The sequence below is a fragment of the Melozone crissalis genome, unplaced genomic scaffold (genome assembly GCF_028551555.1).
Source record: "Melozone crissalis strain CALT ecotype California unplaced genomic scaffold, PUWL_Pcris_2 ptg000016l_1, whole genome shotgun sequence".
NCBI lineage: Eukaryota > Metazoa > Chordata > Aves > Passeriformes > Passerellidae > Melozone > Melozone crissalis.
Window position 1 is genome coordinate 54,900,903 of NW_026535794.1, and position 25,128 is coordinate 54,926,030.

The 25,128-nt window shown below is 38.5% G+C and overlaps 1 protein-coding gene across 1 annotated transcript in view; it reads right to left on the reverse strand.

Moving 5' to 3' along the window:
- POU6F2 (POU class 6 homeobox 2) overlaps window positions 1-21,618 on the reverse strand; it is a 309,033-nt gene extending 287,415 nt beyond the window's left edge. Inside the window, exon 1 of the mRNA XM_054274174.1 lies at window positions 21,514-21,618. Coding sequence (XP_054130149.1) covers window positions 21,514-21,618 — 105 coding nt within the window. The remainder of the gene's footprint in view (window positions 1-21,513) is intronic.
- Window positions 21,619-25,128: the final 3,510 nt, after the last annotated feature.

Sequence of the window (25,128 nt, forward strand, 5' to 3'; positions counted from 1 at the left end):
ACCCACAGACTGACAATTACGGCATTCATAAAACATTCAAGTACATCTGAAAATTCTTTAAAAGTTGCCTAAATTATGTGGATGGAGGTGTGCCAGGCAATTCTTCCATTAACATATATAATTGTACAAGGTACAAGATCCCTCCAGTTACCAAACACAGTTTTGCATTGCTCTCCAAATCCAAGGATCTAGAAGTTAATTAAGTTTCTCATTATCTTGGTTTGAAAGACAGGTATCTGCCAAGGAAGGCAGGAACCTCCCTTGGAGTGGAAAATATGAATCCCTTCCCCCCACATTATTACAACTTTGAAATTATGAGGCTTTCAGGCAAAGATATGGGAAAAGGAAAAACAGTTCTTTAGTAGTGTATGTTTAAGAAGGCAAGCAAACAGCAATGGTAGCAAATACAAACAAGAACAGAAACCCCAATGAAGTCTCTTCCCGCTCCTTGAGCGCTTTCCCCTTTGGTGCAGTTATGGTCACAGCCGGCAGGGGCGCTGGTGGCTCCTGGCCGGGCAGGCAGGCTGCGATGAGTCCCCCGCGGCTGCAGGGGGCACTGTGGTGCAAGCTTGGAGACCATGCGGTTAATGGCGGCTTAGCTGAGATGGGAAGTCCCAGCTGGCAGCTGGTCGTGATTGCCGAGCTACCGCACAGAAGTGGCCCACATGGGGACACACACATACCCCCTGCCCCCCCACCCCCAAAACATCTGGGAAACAAAAAAAAGTAATTAAGCAGACTTGCAGTGCATGAAAATCACAGCGGACCGAGATCTTGGAGTCCAACACACAGGAGTGGCCATGGCAACATGCTACGGGGCAGAGGGTTTGGCAGGAGCCGACCCCAAAGTTCTGGCACCGCATGCACTGGTTTTGAGCTCCGAGCAGTCAGGTGGCGGGGAAAACAGCAAACAGTTCCTTCCTCTCCCAAACCTAGAAACCACACTGACCAAAAACCCAGCCCCAAACCTCTGGAATAACCATCTCACCTTTTCTCTCCCATTATTCCTTGCAACCCGCTCCCATTCAAGGGCCATTTCAATGGAATGTTGTGACACCCAGCTACATCTTTTGTTTTCTTAAGTATCGGTAGTTATTGTTTCCTAGCAACATATGGGACAAAATTCCTTGAGGGAAAGAAACAAAAGGAAAAATCCTAACCCCCAACACTCATTTATGAGATACTTGTAACAATTTAAATTTAGGAAATACTTGTAACAATTTAAAATCATTTCAGGTAACATTAATTCTAATACCTAAAAAAATGGGATAAGCGATAATTCCCATTTGTACGGCAACAATATTTTATCAGATGAAAATGACTAATTTCTGAGGAGAAAAAAAAGGCAAAATGTGTTACATCTTTCTCTTCAGAGGAACTTAATCAACATATTAATGTCCAATTATATTATACTTAAGCAAGGATTGTGAGCATCCTGAAATCCATGTGTCTGACTGGAGACTTATAAAGCTAATATATTAGCTTTATTTACTTATTATTATATTAGCTGTTAAAGCTAATCAGATGACATTTGGATGACTCAACACTAACCACAAAGGTATATTCAAGTTGATAAGGACAATTGCATACCCATGGCCTAAGGAGCCGGAAGAGAAGACTTCTGTGGAAGAATCCCATACTGACCTCATTTACCCATTCAGAGGTTAGGCCGTGCTCCAGCAAAGGATTGCTCTGAACTTTAGGGCATAATTGATTTCAGCAGGGCTTTTCCCATACAAGCAAGGCTTAAAACTATTGTGACTAGATCATTATTGAAGCAGATTCATTTGATCCTGACAGTATCTAATTTGAAGATTGCTGCCATAGTGATTTTAAAGTATCAGAGTGTCCTAATGTACACATTTCAAGAAACTGTATGTAGTGATACTAAAGTATTACATAAAGCATAAAAATGTTGTACAGAATATTGTCATGAATATTTAATTAGCAAGTCTCTTGTTTTGAAAGTTCTTGTTGCTCCTGAAGCAGTGAATGGTTACACCCAAACGTAGGTATTACCAGAAACCAAAAGGGAGCAATAAAAAGATGTTCATCCTTGGAAAATGGGGTTCTTTAAGCCACTGAGAATGAGCATGTAGGTTTTAGAGCTGTTGGCATTTTTTAACTTCCTTCATGGTACACTGGGTATTAGTCAATACATAGCTTTTGGAAGTCAGAAATTTTTCCTTAATCTTTGTCACAATCATTCAGAGCAGATTTGGAATTGTTCTGTCTCCAGCACAGACTTTCTGTACCTATAACTACCACAAACTTTCTAAGCAATATCAGTTAATGAATATATCCCTGCTCACTTCAGTAAAGCCAGGGTTTTCATCCTTTTTCCACAGACATTTGTAAACATGTGTAACAGATTTTTAGCTTGACAATCTAGTATAGCTGGATAATTACCCTGTGTTTTATTTGAACAGGTAAGTTTCTGTTATGGCATTCCTTACGCAGCAAGATAGGGTTTTCTGCTTCTACTTCTCTGCAATGCATTAATACTTGTTATGTAAACATTGTTTATACCAAGCTAAAAACAGGAGAGCTTTGGAACATGGGAGGATTCAGGTAAACAAAAACAGTCTCTCATTAGCAAAGAAATTTTCTCAACTGTCGAGGCAGAACCCTGCTAAAATAGTGATTATTTCTTTACCTTGGGACATGTTCAAAGCACACTGAATCTTGCCACAAACTTCAATAGATTTTTGGATTAGTCTTTAATTAGTATTTACAGTTGGTTTGACTGTCTCATGATAAAAGTTTGTTTAGCAATATTGATTATGGCATGTTTAGCAACAAACTCCGAACCATGTCCATGCATACAACCCACTTTTTGAACAAGGTTCTGTATTAGTCGATGGGACTATGGTGTTCTGCATTCTAGGTCTTGTCTCCCTTGGTACAGATTGAAGTATCCTTTAGCATAATTCTAGAAAAGCGGGCAGCTCAGAGCTTGGACAGGTGCACTCTTTGCTGGGTTAAGAACTGGCTGAATGGCCAGGCCAGAGAGTGGTGATGAATGGTGTTGGATCCAGTTGGTGGCCTGTCACTAGCGGTGTCCCCCAGGGATCTGTGCTGGGCCCAGTCCTGTTTAAAATCTTTACTGATGATCTGGATGAGGGGATTGAGCCTACTATTAGCAGATTTGCAGATAACACCAAGTTGAGTGTGAATCTCAATCTGCTGGAGGGTAGGAGAGCTCTGCAGAGCAACCTGGACAGGCTGGATTGATGGGACAAATCCAACGATATGAGGCTTAACAAGACAAGTGTCAGGTCCTGCACTTTGGCCACAACAACCCCCTGCAGCACTACAGGCTGAGGATAGAGAGGTTGGACAGTGCCCAGGCAAAAAAGGACCTGGGGACACTGGTTTACAGCTGACAGAACATGAGCCAGCAGTGTGCCCACCATGGCCAAGAAGGCCAATGGCATCCTGGCCTGTATCAGGAATAGTGTGGCCAGGAGGATGAGGGAAGTGATTCTCTTTACTCAGGACTGGTAATGTCATACCTTGAGTACTGTGTCCAGTTCTGGGCCCCTCAGTTTAGGAAGGATGTTGAGATGCTGGAGCATGTCCAGAGAAGGGCAACAAGGCTGGAGAAGGATGTGGAACAGAAGACCTGTAGGAATGACTGAGGGAGGAGGGGTTGTTTAGCCTGGAGAAAAGGAGGCTAAGGGGAGACATCACTGTCTACAGCTACCTGAAAGGAGGTTGTAGCCAGTTTGGGGTTAGCATCTTATTCCCAGGCAACCAGTGGCAGGACAAGAAGACACAGTCTTAAACTGTGGCAGGGGAAGTTTAGGCTGGACATTAGGAAGAATTTTTGCACAGAAGGAGTGACTGGGCATTGGAATGGGTGAGGTGATGGTGTCACCATCTCTGGAGGTGTTTAAGAAAAGACTGAATGTGGCACTTACTGCCATGGTCTAGTTTACAAGGTGGTGTTAGGTCATAAGTTGGACTTGATGATCTCAAAGGTCTTTTCTAACCTAGTTGATTCTGTGATTTCGTGATTCTGTGAAGTGGGCTATTTTACTGGGCTTTGCTGGAAAACAGTAAATACATAATGAATGAATGCCCTGAACTCCATCTCCTGATACAGTTACCCCTGCGAAGGGGTAATACTGGAAAAACACCTGAAAGAGGACAATCTTCTAGACTGGAAATAGCACCTGGCAGAAACACAAAAATGCAGAAGAGATTAGAGGTATCAGAAGCTATGTTTGCAAGCACACATTAGCATCTGTGATCTATTCCCTAAATGAGAAACACAGTGAAAAAGCAGCCTGCACACTTGCATCTATAGAACTACAGGGCAATCAGAGGACAATGGAAATCTTCAAGCACTTCTGATATCCTGCCCAAGCTCCACACTGGAACTGATGCAATGCTTTAAACTCCACTGGCAGCAGGTTCTTTACTTCCATAAACACACTGCCAGGTAAAATTGCTAGGCTCAACTCCATATTTTTCCATTTCATCTTACAGGTAACTGAAGGGCTCAGAAGCAGAGGAATGTTGCATTTGTAAAACACTTCAGAACATATAAGTACACTGAAGAGAAATTCATAAAAACAGGTGATTTGTAAGGGACCCATCAGGATCATCAAGTCCATCTCCTGGCCCTGTGCAGAACAGCCCCAAGAGTCACACCATGTACCTGAAAGTGTTGTACAAAATGCCTCTTGAGATGTGTCAGGCTTGGTGCTGTGACCACTTCCCTGGGGAGCCTGTTCCAGTGTCCAACCACCCTCTGGGTGAAGAATCCTTTCCTGATATCTAACCTAAATCTCCTCTTGCTCAGCTTGAGGCAATTTCCTCAAGTCCTCTCGCTGTTCATGAGAGTGAAGAGATCAGTTCCTGCCCCTCTGCTTTCCCCTGTGAGAATGTTGAAGAGTGCAATGAGGTCTCCCCTCATTCTCCTCCAGGCTGAACAAGTGACCTCAGCCACTCCTCATATGGCTTTCCCTCAAGGCCCTTCACCATTTTCATGTCCCTCTGTGGTGGCTGGATGCCAGGCACCCACCAAAGCCACTCTCTCACTCCCCTCTGCAGCTGGACAGAGTAGAGAAAATATAATGAAAGGTTCATGAGTTGAGACAAGGACTGTGAGAGACCCGTCACTAAATGCCACCATGGGCAAAACAGGCTAGAATTAAAGATAAAAGCTGAATTTATTTTTAAGAAGATCAGAGCAGAACAATTGGAAATAAAATAAAACCTTAGAAACATCTTTCCCCCACCCCTCCCTCCTTCCCAGCTCTTCTACCTCCTTCCCCAGCGGCAAAGAGAGACAGGGAATGGGGGTTATGGTCAGTTCTATTGTTTTTTCTGCTGCTAAGGAGAGGAGTCTTCCCTCTGCTCCAGCATGGAGTTCCTCTCATGCAAAATAGTTCTCCATTAACTTCTCCAACATACATCTACCTCATGGGCAGCAGCTCCCTGTGAACTGCTGTAATGTGAGCCCATCCCACAGTCCTCCTCAAACTGCTGCAGCATGGGTCACTCTTCCACAGGGTGCAGTTCTTGAAGCACAGGCTACTCCAGAATGGGCTTCTCCCTCCATGGGTCTCCCACAGGGTCACAGTCTCCTCTCAGGCATCCACCTGCTCTGGCATGGGCTCCTCCATGGGCTGCATGTGGATCTCTGCATCCCCTTGGTCCTCCATGGGCTGCAGGGGCACAGCTGTTTCACCATGTTATGCACCACAAGCAGCAGGGGAATCCTAGCTCCAGTGCCTGGAGCACCTCCTCCTTCTCCTTCTCCACTGACCTTGGTGTCTGTAAATTTGTCCTCCTCACATACTCTCACTCCAGTCTTCTGTGGCTGCAATTACTTCTGCACTGTAACTCTTTTTTTTTTTTCTTTCCTTTTTAATCTGTAATCACAGAGGTGTCCTGTGTTTCCATCATCTCTAATTAGCCCACCCTTAACTAGTGGCACATCCATCTTTGGAGATCCCAGGCTCTGCCAGACATGGAAGAATCTTCTAGCAGCTCCTCACAGAAGCCACCCCTGTAGCCTCCCCACAACCAAAGCTTGGCCATGTAAACCCAATATACCCTCCTCTGGATGCTCCCTAATAGCTTCATGTCTTTTTTATATTGTGGTAATCTAAACTGCACACACAAGTCAAGGTGAGGCAGCACTGGTGCAGATTCTTTAAGAAATACACACTGACATAATACTATTCAAGCATAAGCCTATTCGATACAGGAGTCTTCCACAAGTGGAGAGCATTGTAGTAAGACCAATACACATTCTGTTGAGAAGAAAGCTTGTTAGCAATACTGTAATGCAATACTCTAACCACAGCAAAGGATAGACTCTCAAATTAATCCAGTTTTTGCCTGTGATTTATTTAGCCTAAAAGGAATCTCGTAGTATGAAGCTGTAGTATGAAAGCTGAGGTTTGAGAATGCATATAGCTTTCTCATCTTTGCAGCTTAAATGTCAAAACTTTCATCAGGCTGTTGAGAAAAATAGCCCAATACAAAAAATATTACACTCATACCTATATGAATAATGGCAGAATAATTATTTCTTTGTTCCTTCTTTTAGAAACAGCTTTCAAAGCTCTCAATAAATGTCCTACTTTTTCACCTGTTATCTGTCTTTCCTCTTTGAAGAAAAGTTTTCCACCTATCAAAAACCAGTTGGTTTGTTGCAGGGGGATTGCTGTGGTTGTGGTCCAGCCTTTAAACCATAATCCATGAGAAAGACACTACCAAAACGAAGACAAATGAATCACACACTTTTTTCCAAGCTTGAACTACACAGAGAACCACAGAATTACGGAATGTTTACTTTTGGAAGGAACCTCTGTAGATCATCCTGTGCAGCACTCTGCCAAGACAGCTTACACAGGAATGCATTGAGGTGGGAGAGAGACTCCACAATCTCCCTGGGCAGCTTGTTCCAGTGCTCTGCCACCCTCAATATAAAGAAATTCTTCTTCATGTTGAGGTGGAACTTTTTGTGGTTTAGTTTATGGCCATCACTCCTTGTCCTGCCACTGAACACCACGGAAGAGCCTGGCACCATCCTCTTGGCAACTTCCTTTGAGATATTTCTATGCATCAGGCCCAGCTTCCACAGTGTCTCCTCATAACAGAGATGCTCCAGACCTCTAATTATCTTTGTGGCTCTCTGCTGGACCCTCTTCTTGTCTTTCTTGTACTGGGGAGCCCAGAACCAGATACAGCACTCCAGATGTGGCTTCACTAGGGGGTGTAGAGTGGAAAGATCACCTCCTTCGACCTGCTGGCCACAGTCTTCCCACACTCTTACATGCTGGAGAAGAGGCCATCTCTTTTTCATGGATCTTTGATCTGTATTTCATTACTCTGATTTAGGAATCAATTCAGAAAGAAATCACAATTTTTTAACAATGGTTACGCAAATATTTTCTGACATGGGACTGCAACATAAAGTGACTCAGTTATACACCTACACACCTCAGATACTGATGTGAGCTTCCCAACAAATCCTATTCTTATCAGATCATTTGTGAGGAGAAAAAAAGCATTATTTTAGTAAAAAAATAATAAAATTATAATTATTCTTTTCTTTCTCTAGCCTGAAGGGAAGAGATGAAATAATGAAAGGAGGGGATAAAATGTATACTTTATCCTCCTATGCTTTATCCTTCTGTGCTCATGCTGGAGACAGCTAGCTGCAGATATAGTGAGTGTCCAAGGTGGCATTAACCAAACTGAAGCTGATTCAAAGCAGAAAGATATTGATCAAGAAACAAACTGTCTTTTAGAAAATCAGCTTCAAAAAAATAATTGAATCACATTGAGGGAGGGATTGATACCATGGCCAGCAACATCTCTGCTAACAGAACAGGTTTGGATGTAAGTTACATCTAGAGACAGCCTCATGGACTTGTTCTTGGTTTTGTAAACTTTATCTGAAACACTCTGGGCCCCGATTTGCCACCAGACAATTTCTGTGCCAGTCTACCTTCAGTGAAGGAATAAAAATGGAATTAGGGGGATTAACATTAATTTTGCAGCAGCTAAAAGCTTTGTAATGTACTGATACAGAACAGGAAGGTGACGGAATTGAGCCCCCGTTTTACGCTTTTCTCAGTTCTTGCTGCACAACTACCACAAGCCTGGTTTGCTGATGCCTTGTAAGATGGGCCCCTGAACTTGTATCTGAGGAGACGCTAAATGGATAAAGGTGAAGAGAAAGAATATAACATGGATGTAGTTTTATTATCCTCAGTTTTCCTTCACTCAACTGTTCCACACAGCTCTCGGCCACCATGTAATCCTTGCTGCTAGTCCTAATATTTTGATCTTTCTGAGTCATTGTTACAATTAGTTCAATATGTAAAACCATACAAATATTTTTTAGAAAAAATAAATCAATTTTTAAACCTTACCAAAACACCTATTCTCTAGTTGCCATGCCCTCCTTCCACACTGCGTCTCCAGCTTTCCTCTAGCCCCACCTTTTTCACACTCCCATGTTGACGGTTACTATTTCCCCTTTGCACATCACCCTGGTGTGTATTAGATACCTATTCCCAGTTCTCCTTCAGCATGGTGACATTCTCTTACTAAATCATGAGATTATAGTCACAATTGTAAATAATGCTCAAGAGAAGCTAAATAAGTTTCAGAAAATTATCCCTCCTGTCAGAGATCAAATTGGTGTAGTATAGGAATTAAAGTGACTTCAAGTTGCTAATAGTAGCAATTATATCTGTTCAAATGGTAATCCAATGTTATTTCTCCATAGGAACCTGGAGCTTTTACTTTGCAGTAAAGGGACTGTATTTAACACTTAGAGTGGAAACAAGCCCTTTGTTTTGCAATGCTTCCATTTTTAACATTGCAAATAAGTAGTGGAGTCAGTGGAGAATCAAGAGCCAAGTGTCGCCTATTATGGGGGCTTAGTGTGTCTCCTGTGTGCAAACACCAGTGTCTATATATATTCAAAAATCTAGATGTCAGTCGCTATTCTAGAAAAAACTACTGGGTAAATGGATAGATTTTGTCTGTTGGAAATAGTAATGGCAAGATCTGTGGGAAATTTTTCATTCAAAATGAAAATTCAGCTGTGTTAGAGCCTTTAATCCGACCATTCATATGAAAGAGGAATAGAAACCCATACCTTCCAGTCTGACATTTTATATGCAGGACAGTTTTAGTGCTTTAGTCAAAGTTACTTTTCATTTAAAAATTATCTTCTTTAATCTTTTAAAGTCATGCAAAGACAACAACTCTCTATTTAAAACAGAATAAGACTTTTTTAGTCATATTTGGCCCAGAATAAATATATATATGGGTATATATGTGTATATATATTCACATACATATATACATACATACATACATACATACATACATATATACATAAACTTCCCACAATTTCTAGGGAGCAAAATAACAGTATATATCAACTATAATATTAAGAAAGAAGTCACATTAAAAGAACCTAATCTGTGAAGGTGTTACATAAACAATATAGTTCTTTATGTAATTAAAGGGTCATTATTATATATATTTACAAGCAAAACAAATTATTTGAATTATGTTGCTTTACAATAGAAATACTGTTTCCCACATTTTGTATGTGTAGATTTATATGTTTTAAAGAACCGAGAAATTTTGCCTGTGAGATTTGCCAGCAGGAATTTCTGAGAAGCAAGGGAACACGCCCCATGGGTTTTCTATTTCTGTCTTTATCCCTAACCAGGTCCAGTCCTCTTTCTGTTGTTCCTTTCATCTAAGTTTGCCCCCACACAGGCAAGTCCTCTTCCCTACTGTCCCTCATAGTTACAAACCTCTCTTGGATCCACTCTTCAGGCTCCTACTTCTCCATGCCTTGTCACTCTCTAGTCCTACTAGAGGCTGACTACTTCTGCATTTATTGTTTCACTCCATATCTTTCATCTTCCCTGGCTCTTGTCCTGTCTTCATTTGAATCACACATTCTCTTTTTTCCATTCCCTATGAATATGGTCATTGAGTACATAGAAAAGTAAAGGGTCCCTGGTGTCACCTCTGCCATTTCCCACAACAGGTACAGTGGGAAGCTAGTGCTTCAAGGGGGACAGAAATAATCTGATACTCCTAAAAGAGGCAAGAAGATATGGGCTTTACTTGGTGCAATCAATAGGATGAAGATACTAATAAATTGGTGCTCATGGAGTTTGGAATTGGATGGAGCTTTTCAGGAAGCACTTACACAAATACCTGTCAGATGTGACCCAGATAAGCTGATCCTGTCCATGTGCAGGTGACTTTCGGAGGTTCCTTCCTGAGGTTCCTTTTTCTGTGAATTTTTAGGGGATGTAGCTATTTAGAGTTCCAAAGTAAACATCTGCCAACTACATTTCTCAAAGGCTTGGAATATAATCAAGCATGGCTTGTCACAGGATACCTGAAGAGGCATGTCAAGCCCAACTTTCCTGCTCCTCACCACATTATCTTAATTTTGCTCTTAATGATGACGTTTTTTTAAAATGGGGAAAAATACACCATATTTCTTTATCTTCCTTGGGAGCCACTGAAGTATTTTAGCAGAAATTTCCTTTAAAAGTATTTAGGAAGAGTTAGCCATCCAGGTGGAAATACTAAGAACAGCAGCAAAGGTCCTAAAATAGGAAATACTGGGCTACTTCAATTATAGAAGGTTCTACAAGTTCTGCCAATATTTTTCCCGTAGGCTCTCACAAAATGGGGAAGCAAAGAGAGAAATATCTCACAACTTCACAGAATCCCTTAAGCCTCCTATGTTCCCATTTAAAAGGGATTATGAAATAAAATGGAGAAGGAAGCTCCTCAAAATTTCAAAGGAAACTCTTGTGTCAATGCCAAAATTGCTATTTTAATTTTTTTTCCCATATATGACTAATTTTAAGGTAATCCTCATTAGAATAACTTTCATTCTGGGCTTTGCTTTTTTGTCTTTGCTGTTTTTATTCACCCCTTGACTTGGAGTTGAAGTATGCAACTTACAATAGAAAGTATAGAAAGAGGGAATTTAATTGACATTAATTCCTATGAATTTAACTTGTTTTCTTTTTCACTAATCCAGATATACTAACTGAATAATGCTCTGGAAAGACAGATCTTTGTCAAAAGTCACAGCAAGCAACACTGCAGCCCACAGGGTAGAAAAAAAAAATGAAAAAAGGGAGAACTAGATTAAGCCTTTTGTTTTAAGCATACTCATTTTAAAACCAAATTGATTGAGAAAGCAGCTCTGACTACTACGGTTTGAGTAGTGCTCTCTTCCCTCCCTTTCATGTTTTCATCACTGCCAGCAAAGATATAGATGGAGACCAATAAAACAGGATTTGGACCTTTCACCTTGTCTGTTAATGGATATCTGTTTCTAACTAAATAAGGCTTTCTCTTTCCTCTTTTCCCCAGTCTGATTTCTGCCTATCCCTTTTTCATTTCCATCTGAAAAAAAATGGAAATTCTAATCCATTTGTTTGGACTCTATCCCTACTTACTTCAAGATGGGTTTCTACCATTCATGGAAATATAAAAGAACTTTAAAGTATGCATAAATAAATTACTCCTACAACCCACTTTACCGCTGTTTGTACTTCCAGATGGTATAAAGACATCCCAGTATAAAGTAGAATTAGCCACTATCCCCAGTGGTTGAACTTCTCAAAAAAAGATAAATAACCAAACACAAGCATTATAAAAACAAAAAAATAATCACCATTTTTTAAGTGAATTTTTTATTTTCAGATGTCAATTTCAGTCTTGTTTTTCCAAAATTAAGAGAAAACACATAAAATTTTTTTACCGTTTGCCTTGCAGCACTGATTGGGAAAAAAATAAAAAGATCACTTTGGAGAGAGTATAATTTATATCAGTCAGGACAGAGCACACTGGGTTTAATTTAGGGTTCTTCTCTTTTTCTTTCTATGCCTTCTTTCTGGTTATCTTAGGAATCACTAATTATTCAAACATTGTAGACTACACTCGTAAACTGGCTCATGTAAAGGCTTCTGAATTTGACAGAAGAAACTTAGAGGCTGCTGGTGATCCTGTTTGTCCAAATGTAACTCTGTTTAGCTCCACAGTTACTTCTGATGAATCCTGGTAAATATCAGATAGAAAAGAAACTCCCAAGAACCCATCCTGAACATGCTCATGTTACACGTCTGTTTGAAATTTAGTGTGCTTTTATTTATATTCTTAAGGAAATATGAGGCTACTTTGCAGCTCTTTTTTAAATTAAAAGAGTAACTGAAATTCACCTATGTACCTTAATGTTTGTTGTATCAGAAATTATTGACATCATGATATCTTGGAGATAAAAAAATTCTCAACACACTGACCAGATTAAAAGCACAGATCTTTGTGCAGTTCTTAATTCAATAAAATGCTGTGGTACTTCATGATCAGAAGGAAATATGCCCTCAGAAGCATCTGTTTCTTCTGTGTCCTTCATGAGAGTCAAAGGGTACTTTACAATCCAATCCAATGCTAGATATAACCTTTTAAATAAATAAACCGTGGTTTAAGGATTTAAAAAGCACTAGATCAAAGAATGTAATCTTTGAGATCTAATAACTACAGTGATGGGTCTAGCAGAAGGACATGAGCAGAGTAGAACAAAGGTTTGCTGAATATCCACAGTGCCTCTTGGGTTAAAATTCATTACAGAGTCACTCTAAATCCCTAGTCAGGGGGCAACCCTAAATTTCTCTTCTTGCTAAAATCCAGCATGAACTTCAAAAATAAACTGAAAGCAATATATTTATGGGAAGAAACTCCAATCTTCAGCTTCTTTCATGTTGTTGCTTAACTATTTGAAATTCAGCTCTTATTTTCCAAACACCTGCCAATTTCAGTTTCAGCCTCCAGGTTTTTGGCTAGACACCCTAACACACACACCCAGACCCACACCCACAGATTTCTACTGCCCAGGATTTACTGAGTAGAGATGGAGAACTGGCTTTCTTTTTCTATACCCTCTTGCAACCAGAAGGGATCCAAGCCTTTAGCATTACACTGTCTGATGCACAATGTGCTGCTCATGTGAACTTTCCCAATAAGTTGTGGGGATACTTATGGATGTGCTCAAATGGTTCCATGATCACTCTTTAAATATGCAATAGCACCAAAACAAAGAAAGAAACAAACAAACAAACACCTGTGTTCAGAGCTATTGTAAACCCTTCACATGCTGTTTTAGAGCACTCCAAATTTGTCATCTGTCAGGCTTTGAAATTGCAAGCGTTGCTCACCAACTTGCACACAAAAAGTTTTCTTGCCTACTTTGGTGACAAGCTGGAGCAGGTGGTGAATACTGCACACAGACTTCTGGAAAAATCTTGTTATCTTTCTTTATTTCCCACCATGGGCATTACAACACACAAACCATCACTTCTGCCTGCTGCTTGACCAGCATCTTGTCAAATCTGGCTGCAAGATTAAGCTTCCCCAATTCTGAATTCAATATTGCAACCCTAAGGACATAAGAATCAAACTAGAACATTCTGGGTTTTGGAGTTGTTTTTTTCCTCTTTTAATGGACAAAATTGTTTCTGCTCCAAGACCATAGTTTGCCCTGACTATAATGATAAATCATCATGACTGACACTAAGCAAAATGAGTTTGATATTTTCTGCTTTATCCTTCCACATTAGAAGCCACTTTTACATTTGCCACAACTTTTAACCTTTCTTCCAAAATATTAGAATTATACAAATCAGGTATTATTTCTGCTTTGTATAATCCATTTGAAAAATGTGAAGCACATTTTGTACACAGAAAGGAATGGGCACAGTGAAGAGAAGGTAAGATTTAATGGCCAGCAATCTTGCAATAACTGTTGGTTTCCTATAGCAGCATAATTCTTCTTTATTCCAGATTATTTTATTTCATTGGAACAGTGTCCTGCTAACAAAGCCAGGGGGAGGTCCAGGACTCTAGACAAATTCAGCACTTGGCAGCATCTGGTTCTAGGAGCAAAAGTTATTGACACAATGACAGTGTCCTGGAAATACCAGACTTAACCCTTATCAGAATTATTTGCATCTTTAGCTCTTTTTATTTTTTTAAGGCATATTCAGTAATGATCAGGCACATTTCTCCATTGTTATAATTAAAAAACCCCAAAACAATGACAGCCTTTAATGTGATATGCTATGAAAAATGAAAGTGGGTGCTAGTTTGCCACTGATTGGAGACAATGTGATTATAATCCATAAGTTTGAAGCAAGGATATGAAACATTCTGGTCATTGATATTGTTGTTTAAGTCTTAGTCTGTGCTGCAAATCTATATTTAGCTATTTATTTCCCCCCCCAAAAAGGATGTCTTCTAGGAGTGGGCTAAAGCCATCAGGTTTTTATTCCAGTAAAACTTCATTGTACTTGAAACATAAGAAAAGCTCAAGTAAAAACTGCATTAGAGCTCCATAAGTTGGATTTGTAAGTGAAAAAGCAGTTAGACATGTCAACAGTTTAGTGAAAAGTACAATATTCTGATACAGAAGTATCACTTACAATATGTCTAACAGCAGTTGTATAATACTATTAACATGACTTTCACTAATTTGCTCACAAAAAAACTCATGTTCTGTTATTTTCTGTTTCTTGAAACTTGTTTCCATAGCAGGGGGTAGTTAAAAAACACTTTTGTCCTTTACTTGTCCCTGTAATATTTCCTTTTTGGAAGTGCCATTCCATAGCTGGATTGTGTCTTCCAAACACAAATGAGTCCAAGTTTCCTGAAAATGCTATCAACCTACAAAATAAAAGCTACTCCATGGAATCAACTACTGAAATAGCACTAAGTTCCATTTTAACTTTTTTTTTTCTTTTGCTTAAGGTCTTATTCCCCTTCACAATGCCCTTCCCATTTGTGGATTCAGAACCCCATCCTGGAATGAGCCACCTTTGGGAGCAGGTCATATTTAGCAAGCACTTAAGATATCACTCAATAGATATATCACAGGGTCAAAATTACTCTCTCAATTGTGATTTTGTAGCACTACTTGTCAAATTATTGGATTTCTTAAAGAGGAAGGTGGCACAGAAAAGCCCACCAAGACAAGACCTATGTATTTTGACAAGAACCACTATCAGAGTTCTGCCCTGCAAATCCTCATTCGCTTGTGCAGAGGACATGGGACAGCTGTACATCTACAGCAGAGAGCAAGATGAATTTATGAGGCCCTCATCTCTGAAAACAATTTATTCAACTTTGGGTCACTAAACAGTATCAATTGCTATTTCTCATGTGAGTTAAAGTTTGTTGGAGATAGTTTTGCTATATGTATGGCATATACAAATATAGATAGAAAAAACAGGCTTATCAGTAACTACAAAAACTACTCTAAACAACTTAAAAAAATTTAATTTATATAGTTTGCCATGTAAAGATTGCTTGAAATAAAGATTTTTGCATCCCCTCTTTGTTCCCCAACCTTTTCTTTATGAAGCTGTCTCCTACTACCTCTTTTAATAATGGCTAGAAATTTTGAACAGTCCCTTGATCTTCAAAATTTTCTTTTGATCTAACAGTTAGATAAAGCACTACTATAGAACAGCACTACCAGTCAACAGAGAATCAGCGGCACACATCAACTAATATTTCTCTTTTGAAGAGAAAGTACTACACATCACAGAGGTTTTGAAGCCAACATTGAAACAAAACCCCTGAAGTGATAGTCTGTTTACCTGTAGCCCTGATACCCTCAAAAAGTAAGTGTTCAAGACCTTTTTTACTGTCTTTATTCCTAATAGCCAGTTCTAATTGTAAAACTGTTTGCATAACAATTATTTAGTTAGCATTTAAGCCAGACTTTGTTATATTTAATAGCAGTAACACAATAGGCTTGTTGGACAAGATCCTGCCATTTGTTATATACATGAGGAGCCCCATTGAAGTCAGTATCATTCTCTGCATTTGAAGCTTTAGCAATTGCAGACTTCTTATGGGCTAAAGTGATTTGCTGATCAACTTATAAGTACATGCTTAAGTCTGGTTAAGTTTAGTGAGAGATAAACATGCATATATTCAAAATTGCCTGATCTGAGGCTCTTCCATCTTTAGAATTTCAGAATGAAAAGTTACATTATTAATGTTGCTGAATGATGTAAATCACAGGAAAAAATAATATTTTGCCATATCTTCATCTAATGTTGAAAGTGCTGTATACAGTTTCTCTTTGATTGTCCTTTTATTTTCTTCCATTTGAGTTGCAGTTAAGATCAGAGAAGAAAAATAAAAGTCTTGTTACAGCTACAGGTCACTGTAAGATAAGAGGCTCAGCAGTCACTTCTATGCACTGTACACACAAAAGTGGGCCAGACTGATATTTAGTTTATCAGTCTGGAATCTAGGAAACATAACAGAGGTACTTGAATGTAAATGCATTGTCAAAAGATAATAATCTACATCACTGAAGGAGTGTCACTTGTCCAGCAATTTAAAGGTCATCTGACATACTTCATTTTTCTCTTACAATTAGAATATAGTGAATATACAGAGTACAAATCACAGTTTTTTAAGATTTGACCTCTTAATTGGCTGCCCTCACCCACAGATGAAACCACACAGTAGTACAGAACAGAAAAAAGAAAATCAGAGAAAATTACTAAATATGTTTTAGAAAGCTGATTTCAATTAAAATCCAATTTTGGTGTGAAAAGAAGAAAAATCTTTTTAAGTATGAATCAAAATGATAAAAATTCATATTTTCTGCTGTAAAAACAGAAGTCAACAGAAAAAATGCATTCTTTTGCTGGAATCCAGGCCTAGGACCAAAGAATTTACATATATTAAATTAACAAGATCCAAAGTCCTCTACAACAAATACTGTAAAATATTACAGCCACATTCCTGCATCTCCTTACAATAATAATTCTTAGGGACACAATATTCTAGAGAGTGTGTACAATAGAGTGTTTCTGCAAAGATGGAATGCTTCATTATCAGAGTACCAGCTTGTTCATAAATATTAAAAAGTATGACGTTTTTCAAACATATTTCTTACTGTTTACATTGTCTCTCTACTACTGAAAAAAACCAGTCAATGGGTACCTGTCCATAAGTCTCTCTCTCACAGTCCTGAACTGCAGAAAACCACTGTTGGTGACAGCAAAGGACCACAATTTTTGTTCTGGATATACAGCGAGCAGCCAAGGGGATATGTAGTCTGGCCTTACTTATGCAAGTAGTCATTCTTACAGTAATGGGTCTAATTCTTACTTGAAAGAACAGGATTTGTCCCAAACTGCAGACAAATGGCAAAATTCCTTGCTGTCTTACAAAAGTGGGTCCTAATTTTACATATGGTTATTTTCTGTTTATTTATGTTATAGGCAATTCTTTATGTTAGATTAGAGCTGGAAACAGATATTCCAAGAGAAAAAGAACTTCTCTACTGCTACAAGAAAAATCATGTAGAGATTGCTCAAGACAAAATAACATTACAGATCTGTTCTTCATTTGGTAAAAATTAAACTCCTGGGTACATGTCAGTCTGCATTATAAAAACAGCACTGACAACAGATTAAACTTCTGAAAGGTGACCAAAAGTTGCAAAAGGAATGGCTTCTCTGAAACATGTTGTGTTGTGCTTAATCATGAGGAAGAATACAAAAAAAATAATTTAAAAAGGCAACAAAATGAAACGGAACAGAAAGACCCACACTGGCTGCAGCAATGTATCAGATTCATAAACTGGGTTTTAGAGAGCTCTCTGTGGGAAAAAAGCATGTTTACCCTTGCATAAATAGCATTTGCTACATGGTGAGATCACATGGAGGATACACTTAAATACAGAAATAAACATGCTAAACCTGTAGAAAGAGAACTCAAACATAGCAGTAATAACTGCAAACACAGGCTTATTTGAAGAAGAATGTTACCTAATTTACTTCCTCTCAATATACAGAGATCTAATTTAAGCTGCTCCCCTCCCCTTTCCCACTTTGGTGTATTTGCAAGAACCAGTGAGCACAGAAATGTGCAGCCAGCGCGGGCCCTCAGGCCGGAGGATCAAGATGGCAGGCTGGCCTGGGCTCCCCTGGGGACAGCAGAGCCAGAAGGGTGATTGGACACAGTGACCTGTCTGCATGAGATGAGACAAAAACAGGAGGGCTGTAATGCTGATGAACTAACCTGTCACTCACAAGCTCAGGTCTGAGGGGAAACAAAAAAAAAAAAAAAAAAGAAAACGATGGAGAGAAAAAAAGAATAAGAAAAAGGTATAGTAGAGGTTTTAGAAAGCATGCAAGGCAGAAAAATTACAGCATTATTGGAATAATTAGATGACATTTAATTATCTGTTCATTCAGATGGGCTCGGGATATACAGCGAATATGGCATGAAAATCCAGCTAATAGTTTCTATAAGAGCAAAACACAATTGAAGAAATCATGAATATTGTGGTTTGGCATGCAAGGAAGGATGCTACAGACTATTGCTGGCAGGGATCAGGGTTTCATGCCAAACACTCCAGTTATGAATCAAAATCACAATGAGCAATGAGCTTCTAGATCTTGACACACAAGGCAAGGAGGTTGTTCTTCAGAGTATTTGGGTGTTTTATTGCTTGCTTAGGGGAGGAAAAATCCAGAGGGAAGGCTCACAAGCAATTCTGCACCCTGGACCCAGTACACCCAGGTGCTGGGTAGCGGTCAGAGTTGTAGCACTCTGCACACCATTGCCATCACCAGTGGGAATCACTGTGGACTGGTGGTTAAAGACAGTTGAAATCTAGATTTTTTAAAAAAAAGTAAAAAATGCACTTAATGATGAACAAGTATTTGGTGTTGAAAATGCCTTTAAATCGGTATGCTCCTCCTATTCCATTTGTGTCATACACAGACTAATGCTTGAACTACAAAAATCTGCTACTGTGTCTGATCTCCATTGCATCAGCTATACACATATAGTTTGTATTTTTAATTAGGCGAGTTCACATTCCATTAGCAGTAAACGAGATTGAATTTAGAGCTACATCTGCAGGATTAGTAAAAAAAAATTGTCATGGCAGAAAAAAAATACAATGCTGATATAAAAAGGCCAAATTATATACATTTATACAATTTTTTGGGTTTGGACATTTGAAAGTTAACAAAGACTTTCAATAACTTTCTCTAATACTGTCAGGAAATAAATGCCTCTTCTAAAACTATGCAACTACTAAATATGCAAACCTTAACTATTTACCAATACAAAATAGAGACTTACTATATGGAAAGATTTTCTGCCATAGGGCTTGCCTTTTGATATTATTTTTTCTTAAAGTACTTACAGAAAGTCTATGTCTATTTTCAGCAAAGTATGTTAATTATACTGATTGTCCTGAGATTCCCCCATTTTAACTAACTCCTTTATTATACAACCAGAAAATGCATAATTTTTTATCAAAAAAAAATTAAACTTTTTTTTTCTATCTTAGCACATAGCTAATAACGACCAAACATTGGACAATTAATCAAAACAAAAACATACTTGAAAATTTTGTGGATTTATGAACCCATTTTGATGCACACCCTTACATACATGAAATGTAAATATGCACACATGCTGATCTGAAAAAAATGTTTGCAGCACCTAAGACAGTAAGTTTTAGAAAAATAGCATCTATAAAATCTAGCACAGAAAATCCACAGCAGTTAATCACCCAAAATACCTCATTTCATTTTTCTTTTAAGTACATGCTCTTGTTATTAATTTTAGGAAATGAAATACACAAACACATGATATAAACATTTTTCCAGACATTCACTGAACTTTTTTTCATTCATGAAATATGGAATGTTACACACAGAAAAAAAAATCCTTCTACCATTTCCAGCCTCAAAACCACTTTCTGAGAGTTGGCAAGCCTTAAACATAAAATAGCTAACTTACACTTTCTTACATGTGAAAACAAAATTTACATAAAGAGATATTACAAGCTTTTAGATTTATAAAGATTTCAGGGTACATTTTCTGTCAAGAGCACTTGCTCAAAACCTTGCCATTGTATCTCCCTCAGAATCATTAAATATATTTCTGTAAGACTGAACAAGTTAAGCAAAAAGGTAATTAACACAGTCTAAAATACATATTTTTGCACAATGTAGTACTGGCAAGCATGCCCCACTTTTTAGGTATAAGCCAGCCTAATAGAAAGCTGTGAATGTTTGGAGGATTTTTAATAAAAAATGTATCTTCTATTTTTAAAATATTTAAAGCAATAAAAGTCTGTGGTAAACATGGCATTACATATTTGACATTTTCCGCCCAAAAATGCATTACCATGTACGATGGTATTAATAAACCATGTGCTTTGAGGGACTTCAGTGCTTTGCCGTAATTTAGATGAAAACAATGTATAGAATGAGTATTTTTCTACCATTATATCAACATATAGAAAACAAACACTATGTCATCATTTCAGCAGCATGCGTTCACTGTACTGGAAACATATGCAAAAAACCACAAACTTTTGAGAGTTCAAAAAATACCCTTTACCAGAGAATGATTTACAAGTCAGTGGTTAATGAGAAAGTGTTGAGCACTTAAAATTTTGTTAGAAGAAGAAAAACAGGCACCCTCATCTGACTCTGACTGCTTTCACAGGAAAACAGCCCTCCCTGCTCATCAGAACAAAATAATTTCTTTCCCCACTTCAGGTAATTATTTGAAGCAAATGAAAAGACAATGATTTTTCTCTCTTCTGGCTAAAGCTCAAAACAGCATGGTTAAATCACACATATAAAAACTACAGACTTATCAGAAATCACAAAACAGAAAGAGAAGGACTCACTGACCCATTTGGAAGACAAAGACGACAAAACGGAAAAGCTCTAAAAATCAGCTTGTGAGGCCTTTGAGAGATATTCTTCTGGCATTTCATCACAGCAGCCCCAGTTCACTTCCCTGGATACAGGGAGGGAGAACTAAATAGAGCTGTTTATTAAAGCTGTTGTGCTGGATTGCATTAGGAAGCACGAGCAGACCACCTGGACCTTTCAGATTGTGGCAGTGTTTAATTTGCAGGCTGCCCCTCTGCAGCAGCAAAGACTACTACATTTACCAGGCTCAATCACACATTATCTGGATTAGGAGTATAAGAGGAAAAAATAAAAATAAAAAATAAAAGCCACAGCATCTAGCACAGGAATACAGTCAATATAAAAATAATGAACAGCATTACAAATAGAAAGCAACTCCCCAGCAAACAGAACACTTTCACTCCTCGTTTCTTCTACTTCAGCATATTTAAACAAAATAAAACAGCAAATTAATAAATACATTGATTTGATAAAGCTCAGACTGAAACGGGGTTTATTAGAAGAAAAGGATGGTAATTTAGTTTTTTCTAGTGATTCCCTGACCAGATTATTGTGTTTCTTTTGCCTTTCTCACTTTCAGTACTACACTCGCTGGTAGCTGAAGATACAGATAGAAAGATGGTACTGTAAATATGAATTATGTGAATCATATGGTTAGACCCTTGTGAAAAAAAAAAATAAAAGGGGAGTTGAGAAATGGCTGACTCCATACCTGACCAATTACAGCTTGCATGGTCCCTGTGTCCTGCTGAGCTGAAAGATCGCAATCCATCATATGTAGTCTTTGAAAAGGAGAATGGGGGTTTCTGGCATGCATCTGTCAATCAACTTCTGCACTCACAACCATCACCAAAAGCAAGGGAAAAAAGTCAAGCTGCTCCACCAAATAGGATGAAATAGTCATGTGACCTTCAGCACTCTCACACACATACATACTTCCATGGAACGTATGAATTTTCTGCAGATATGAAATGACATTGACAAATACCCAATACCAAGTAAATAAAGTGAGACAAACAGCTACTCACCAAAGAGAAAACACTTGCTGTAATCTTCAGCCTAAAGATTTAATATACCTAAAAGGTATTTTAAACTGAGTGTTTTCTTTAGAGCCTAAACTTTTCAGATAAGGTGATATGATTTTATATATGCAGACAGTGGTCAGAACTTTAACCCCTCGCGTCCTCTTGCAGCCTCTGATTTTGTTTCCCCCCTTTAGCCTTCTACTTTATAGATTTTTGAGTTCTTGATTTTTTTTTCCTTTAAGTTTCTTTTGTGTCAAAGTGAAGTAGCTTGTGTTGCCATCTTTGGATTTGCAGAGATTATGAGAACTCAATGGAAAAAAAATTCTAACAGGAAAAAAAGAAGCAGGAGCTGAGAAACCTGTGTCTGTACTCACAAGTCAAAACATCTCACTGCTTTACTCCACCAGAAGTCAAATGTTTTCTTTATTGGAAAAAAATATTTAAGTATTAGTTTATGTGAGTTGTGATGAGCACTCCAAATATTAAATATTCAGACTATGTAAATCCTACTTACAGAATCCTTTCCATTTTGAAGGTTAGCAGAATTTTGGTTCATTCACTGCTCCACTGAACTGACATAAAATGTTGTTACTTAGGAAGGCAAACATTACCATTTTTTTCGAATGGAAGCAGTTTGTTTCATGTATCTCCCCCTCTGAGTTAAGATTTGCAAGAATTTCCAAGACTATTTTTTATTCTTGTCAAAATATATCACCCCACTTTTCTCCAAAAACTGAGTGTCCTGAACGACATGCTGCAGCATTGATTGCTGATATGTTATTGGCCAGTGATTGCTGAAGGGTGACATTAATGTAACCTCGTAGCACTTTAACCCTTTGAAGATCAATACAGTCCTCTGGCAATATAGTAGAATAACAGCCCATATACTTTTTGCTGTATTACAGCTTAATATAAATATTAGTGCATCTTTCTACCCTCCTCAAATTGCATTTCAGTTACTAGTGCAAACAGCACACTTTCTAAAGGACGTCAGAAGCAAAAATGCAGAAAAAAACCCCAGTCTAGTCTCTATGCTTAACCTAACACACCCTTTTCATTTCAATAAGTTCCTGGCAATATTTTGACATTATTATTTCATTTTTAAAGGCATTGAAAATATTGATCTTAGCTTTTATGGTCAATGAAATGTGAGAATATCAACAATATTCTAATTGCAGGCACTTGCCAGTCTCCTACCACAGAATTTCAAGATTCAACATCCAGAAGTGTATGGAATGTGATGGAGTGCATGTATATGTGCATATATGTGTGTATGCATGTATATGTGTATGTACGTGCATACGCATGGAAGTGTAGAACAAATGAAATGTATGTTGAGGGAGTGAGATAGGCAGGGAATATCCAGTTTTTGAGTTTTTATAGTACAATTATTTTTTTAAATGTTAAGAAAAAACTTAAGAAAGGAAATTTTGATATGTATTTTAAAAATTAGAAATAAGAACAATTCACATGTAGATGCATGGGGACCCAGGAGTGTTCCTAGGACAACAAAATATTTTAGCATAACAAAGTTTTCAAATCAAGCATTTTTAGAAAGATATACAATATTAACAATGAAACATTGCCTCTGGAAGGAGGAGGAAGGAGTACCTGAAATGTTGTTTCCAACATTTGCTATGCATTTCATCTATAAATATAAATAAAATGCACCATTTGAGCTGAAATCTTATCTGTTTCTTACTCATGAAAGAAAATACACTGAACTAATACCTTGGGCTGCCTTCTGGTCAGCTGAGAATTTGCTGCATCTCTTCGTCCAGGACAATTCTACGGAAAAACCAGGCAGTATTGTGAAGGCCATAATCAACATCCATATCATCACAAGCAATTCAAAGTACAACTGGTAAGTGGGCGAGTGAGTAGAGGAGATTGCCTCAGCTGTCTCCAGGAAAACAGACACGCTAAAATCAAATACTGCACATGAATTTGAAAGGAAAGTTAAGGATGTCCATTTTACAGTTTTTCTTCAGGAGAAGCCTTTCTGCAGTGGGTATGCACAAACACCTTTCAAATTCCTTTCACTCATTTAACTAAACCTGGTAATTAGCACTGCGAGGTTTCTATTAGTGGAGACACTGACAGAGACATTTGTTGCAGAACAGAAATAAGCACAGTGCTGTATGCACACAAGTCTGCTGCACCCTTGCATACCATTAAGCAACCAGTGGCTTGCACACAACACCAGCAGAGCTGCAAGATCTCCCTCCTCCCAGAGTGAGATACATGCTACCTATCTTTTTACCATACTTAACCTACACTTCCAGGAAATGCCAATCTACTATCTAAAATGTAAAACAAAATCCCTGCAGCTAATGCCTCTGCATAATTTACAGCACCATTGATAATCTGAACAGTTGCAAGAGCCTCCTGTGCTACTGCTGGAGCTGGCTTTACCTCTGAGGAGCTGGAGACCTTTTCCCTCAGCCAAATCTACCTGATCATGTCTGTAGGGGCCGCACAGCTGATCTCTGAGCACTGTTTCATCTTTGCTTTTCATCCTTCAGGCCTTCCACTGGCCATCTCCTGAAAGGTGTGGGTCCCACTTTGTCTTCTTACTTAACTCTGAGGAATTATCTCCCTAACATCTCCCACTCACTCCCTCCCCTGAAAACACACACTTCCTTTGCTGCTGGAAAGGTGATTTAGCTCTCCTGTCAGCAGTCAAAAAGGTGAGAGAGCAAGATAGTGCCTAATTTGCCACAGGGCAGACTCAGATGGAAAGCAGGGTGCAAAGGGGAACTTGACTTGCCAGGTTTGCTCTAGCACGAGCATCTTGTGGAAAATTATTGAAAGACAGAATGACAAATACTGCTTACCAACCAGCTGTGCTGCATCTCCGACAGAGACCTTCTGTTCTCCTTTGAAACTTTTTATCCATGGCTCTACTTCAGCATACCTGAGAGGAAAATAGTTATGGAGTCACAGCTATCTATGGCAGCTATGCCTTCCTACACGCATTCCCCTTCTGCACCTGCCACAAAGGTTTGCATTACTGTACCTAAAATCATTGAGAGAGGGCTTACACAGGGAGGAGGCTGATTTATCACTTAATATTTGACAGTGCAAATTCAAAGTGGTAAAATGCCTGTGTTTTGAGTTGCACACTGGATTTCTGGCAGCCAGGGAAAGTGTAAAACTGAATACCTTTAACTGCAGTAGACTTTCCCTGTTTAATTGAAACAATAATTTACAAAAGGTACTTTTGAATAGAATAATGTGCTTGATTTTACCTCACAGATACCCAGCTAAGAACTTGTGAAAAAAGTATTACTGTATAAAAT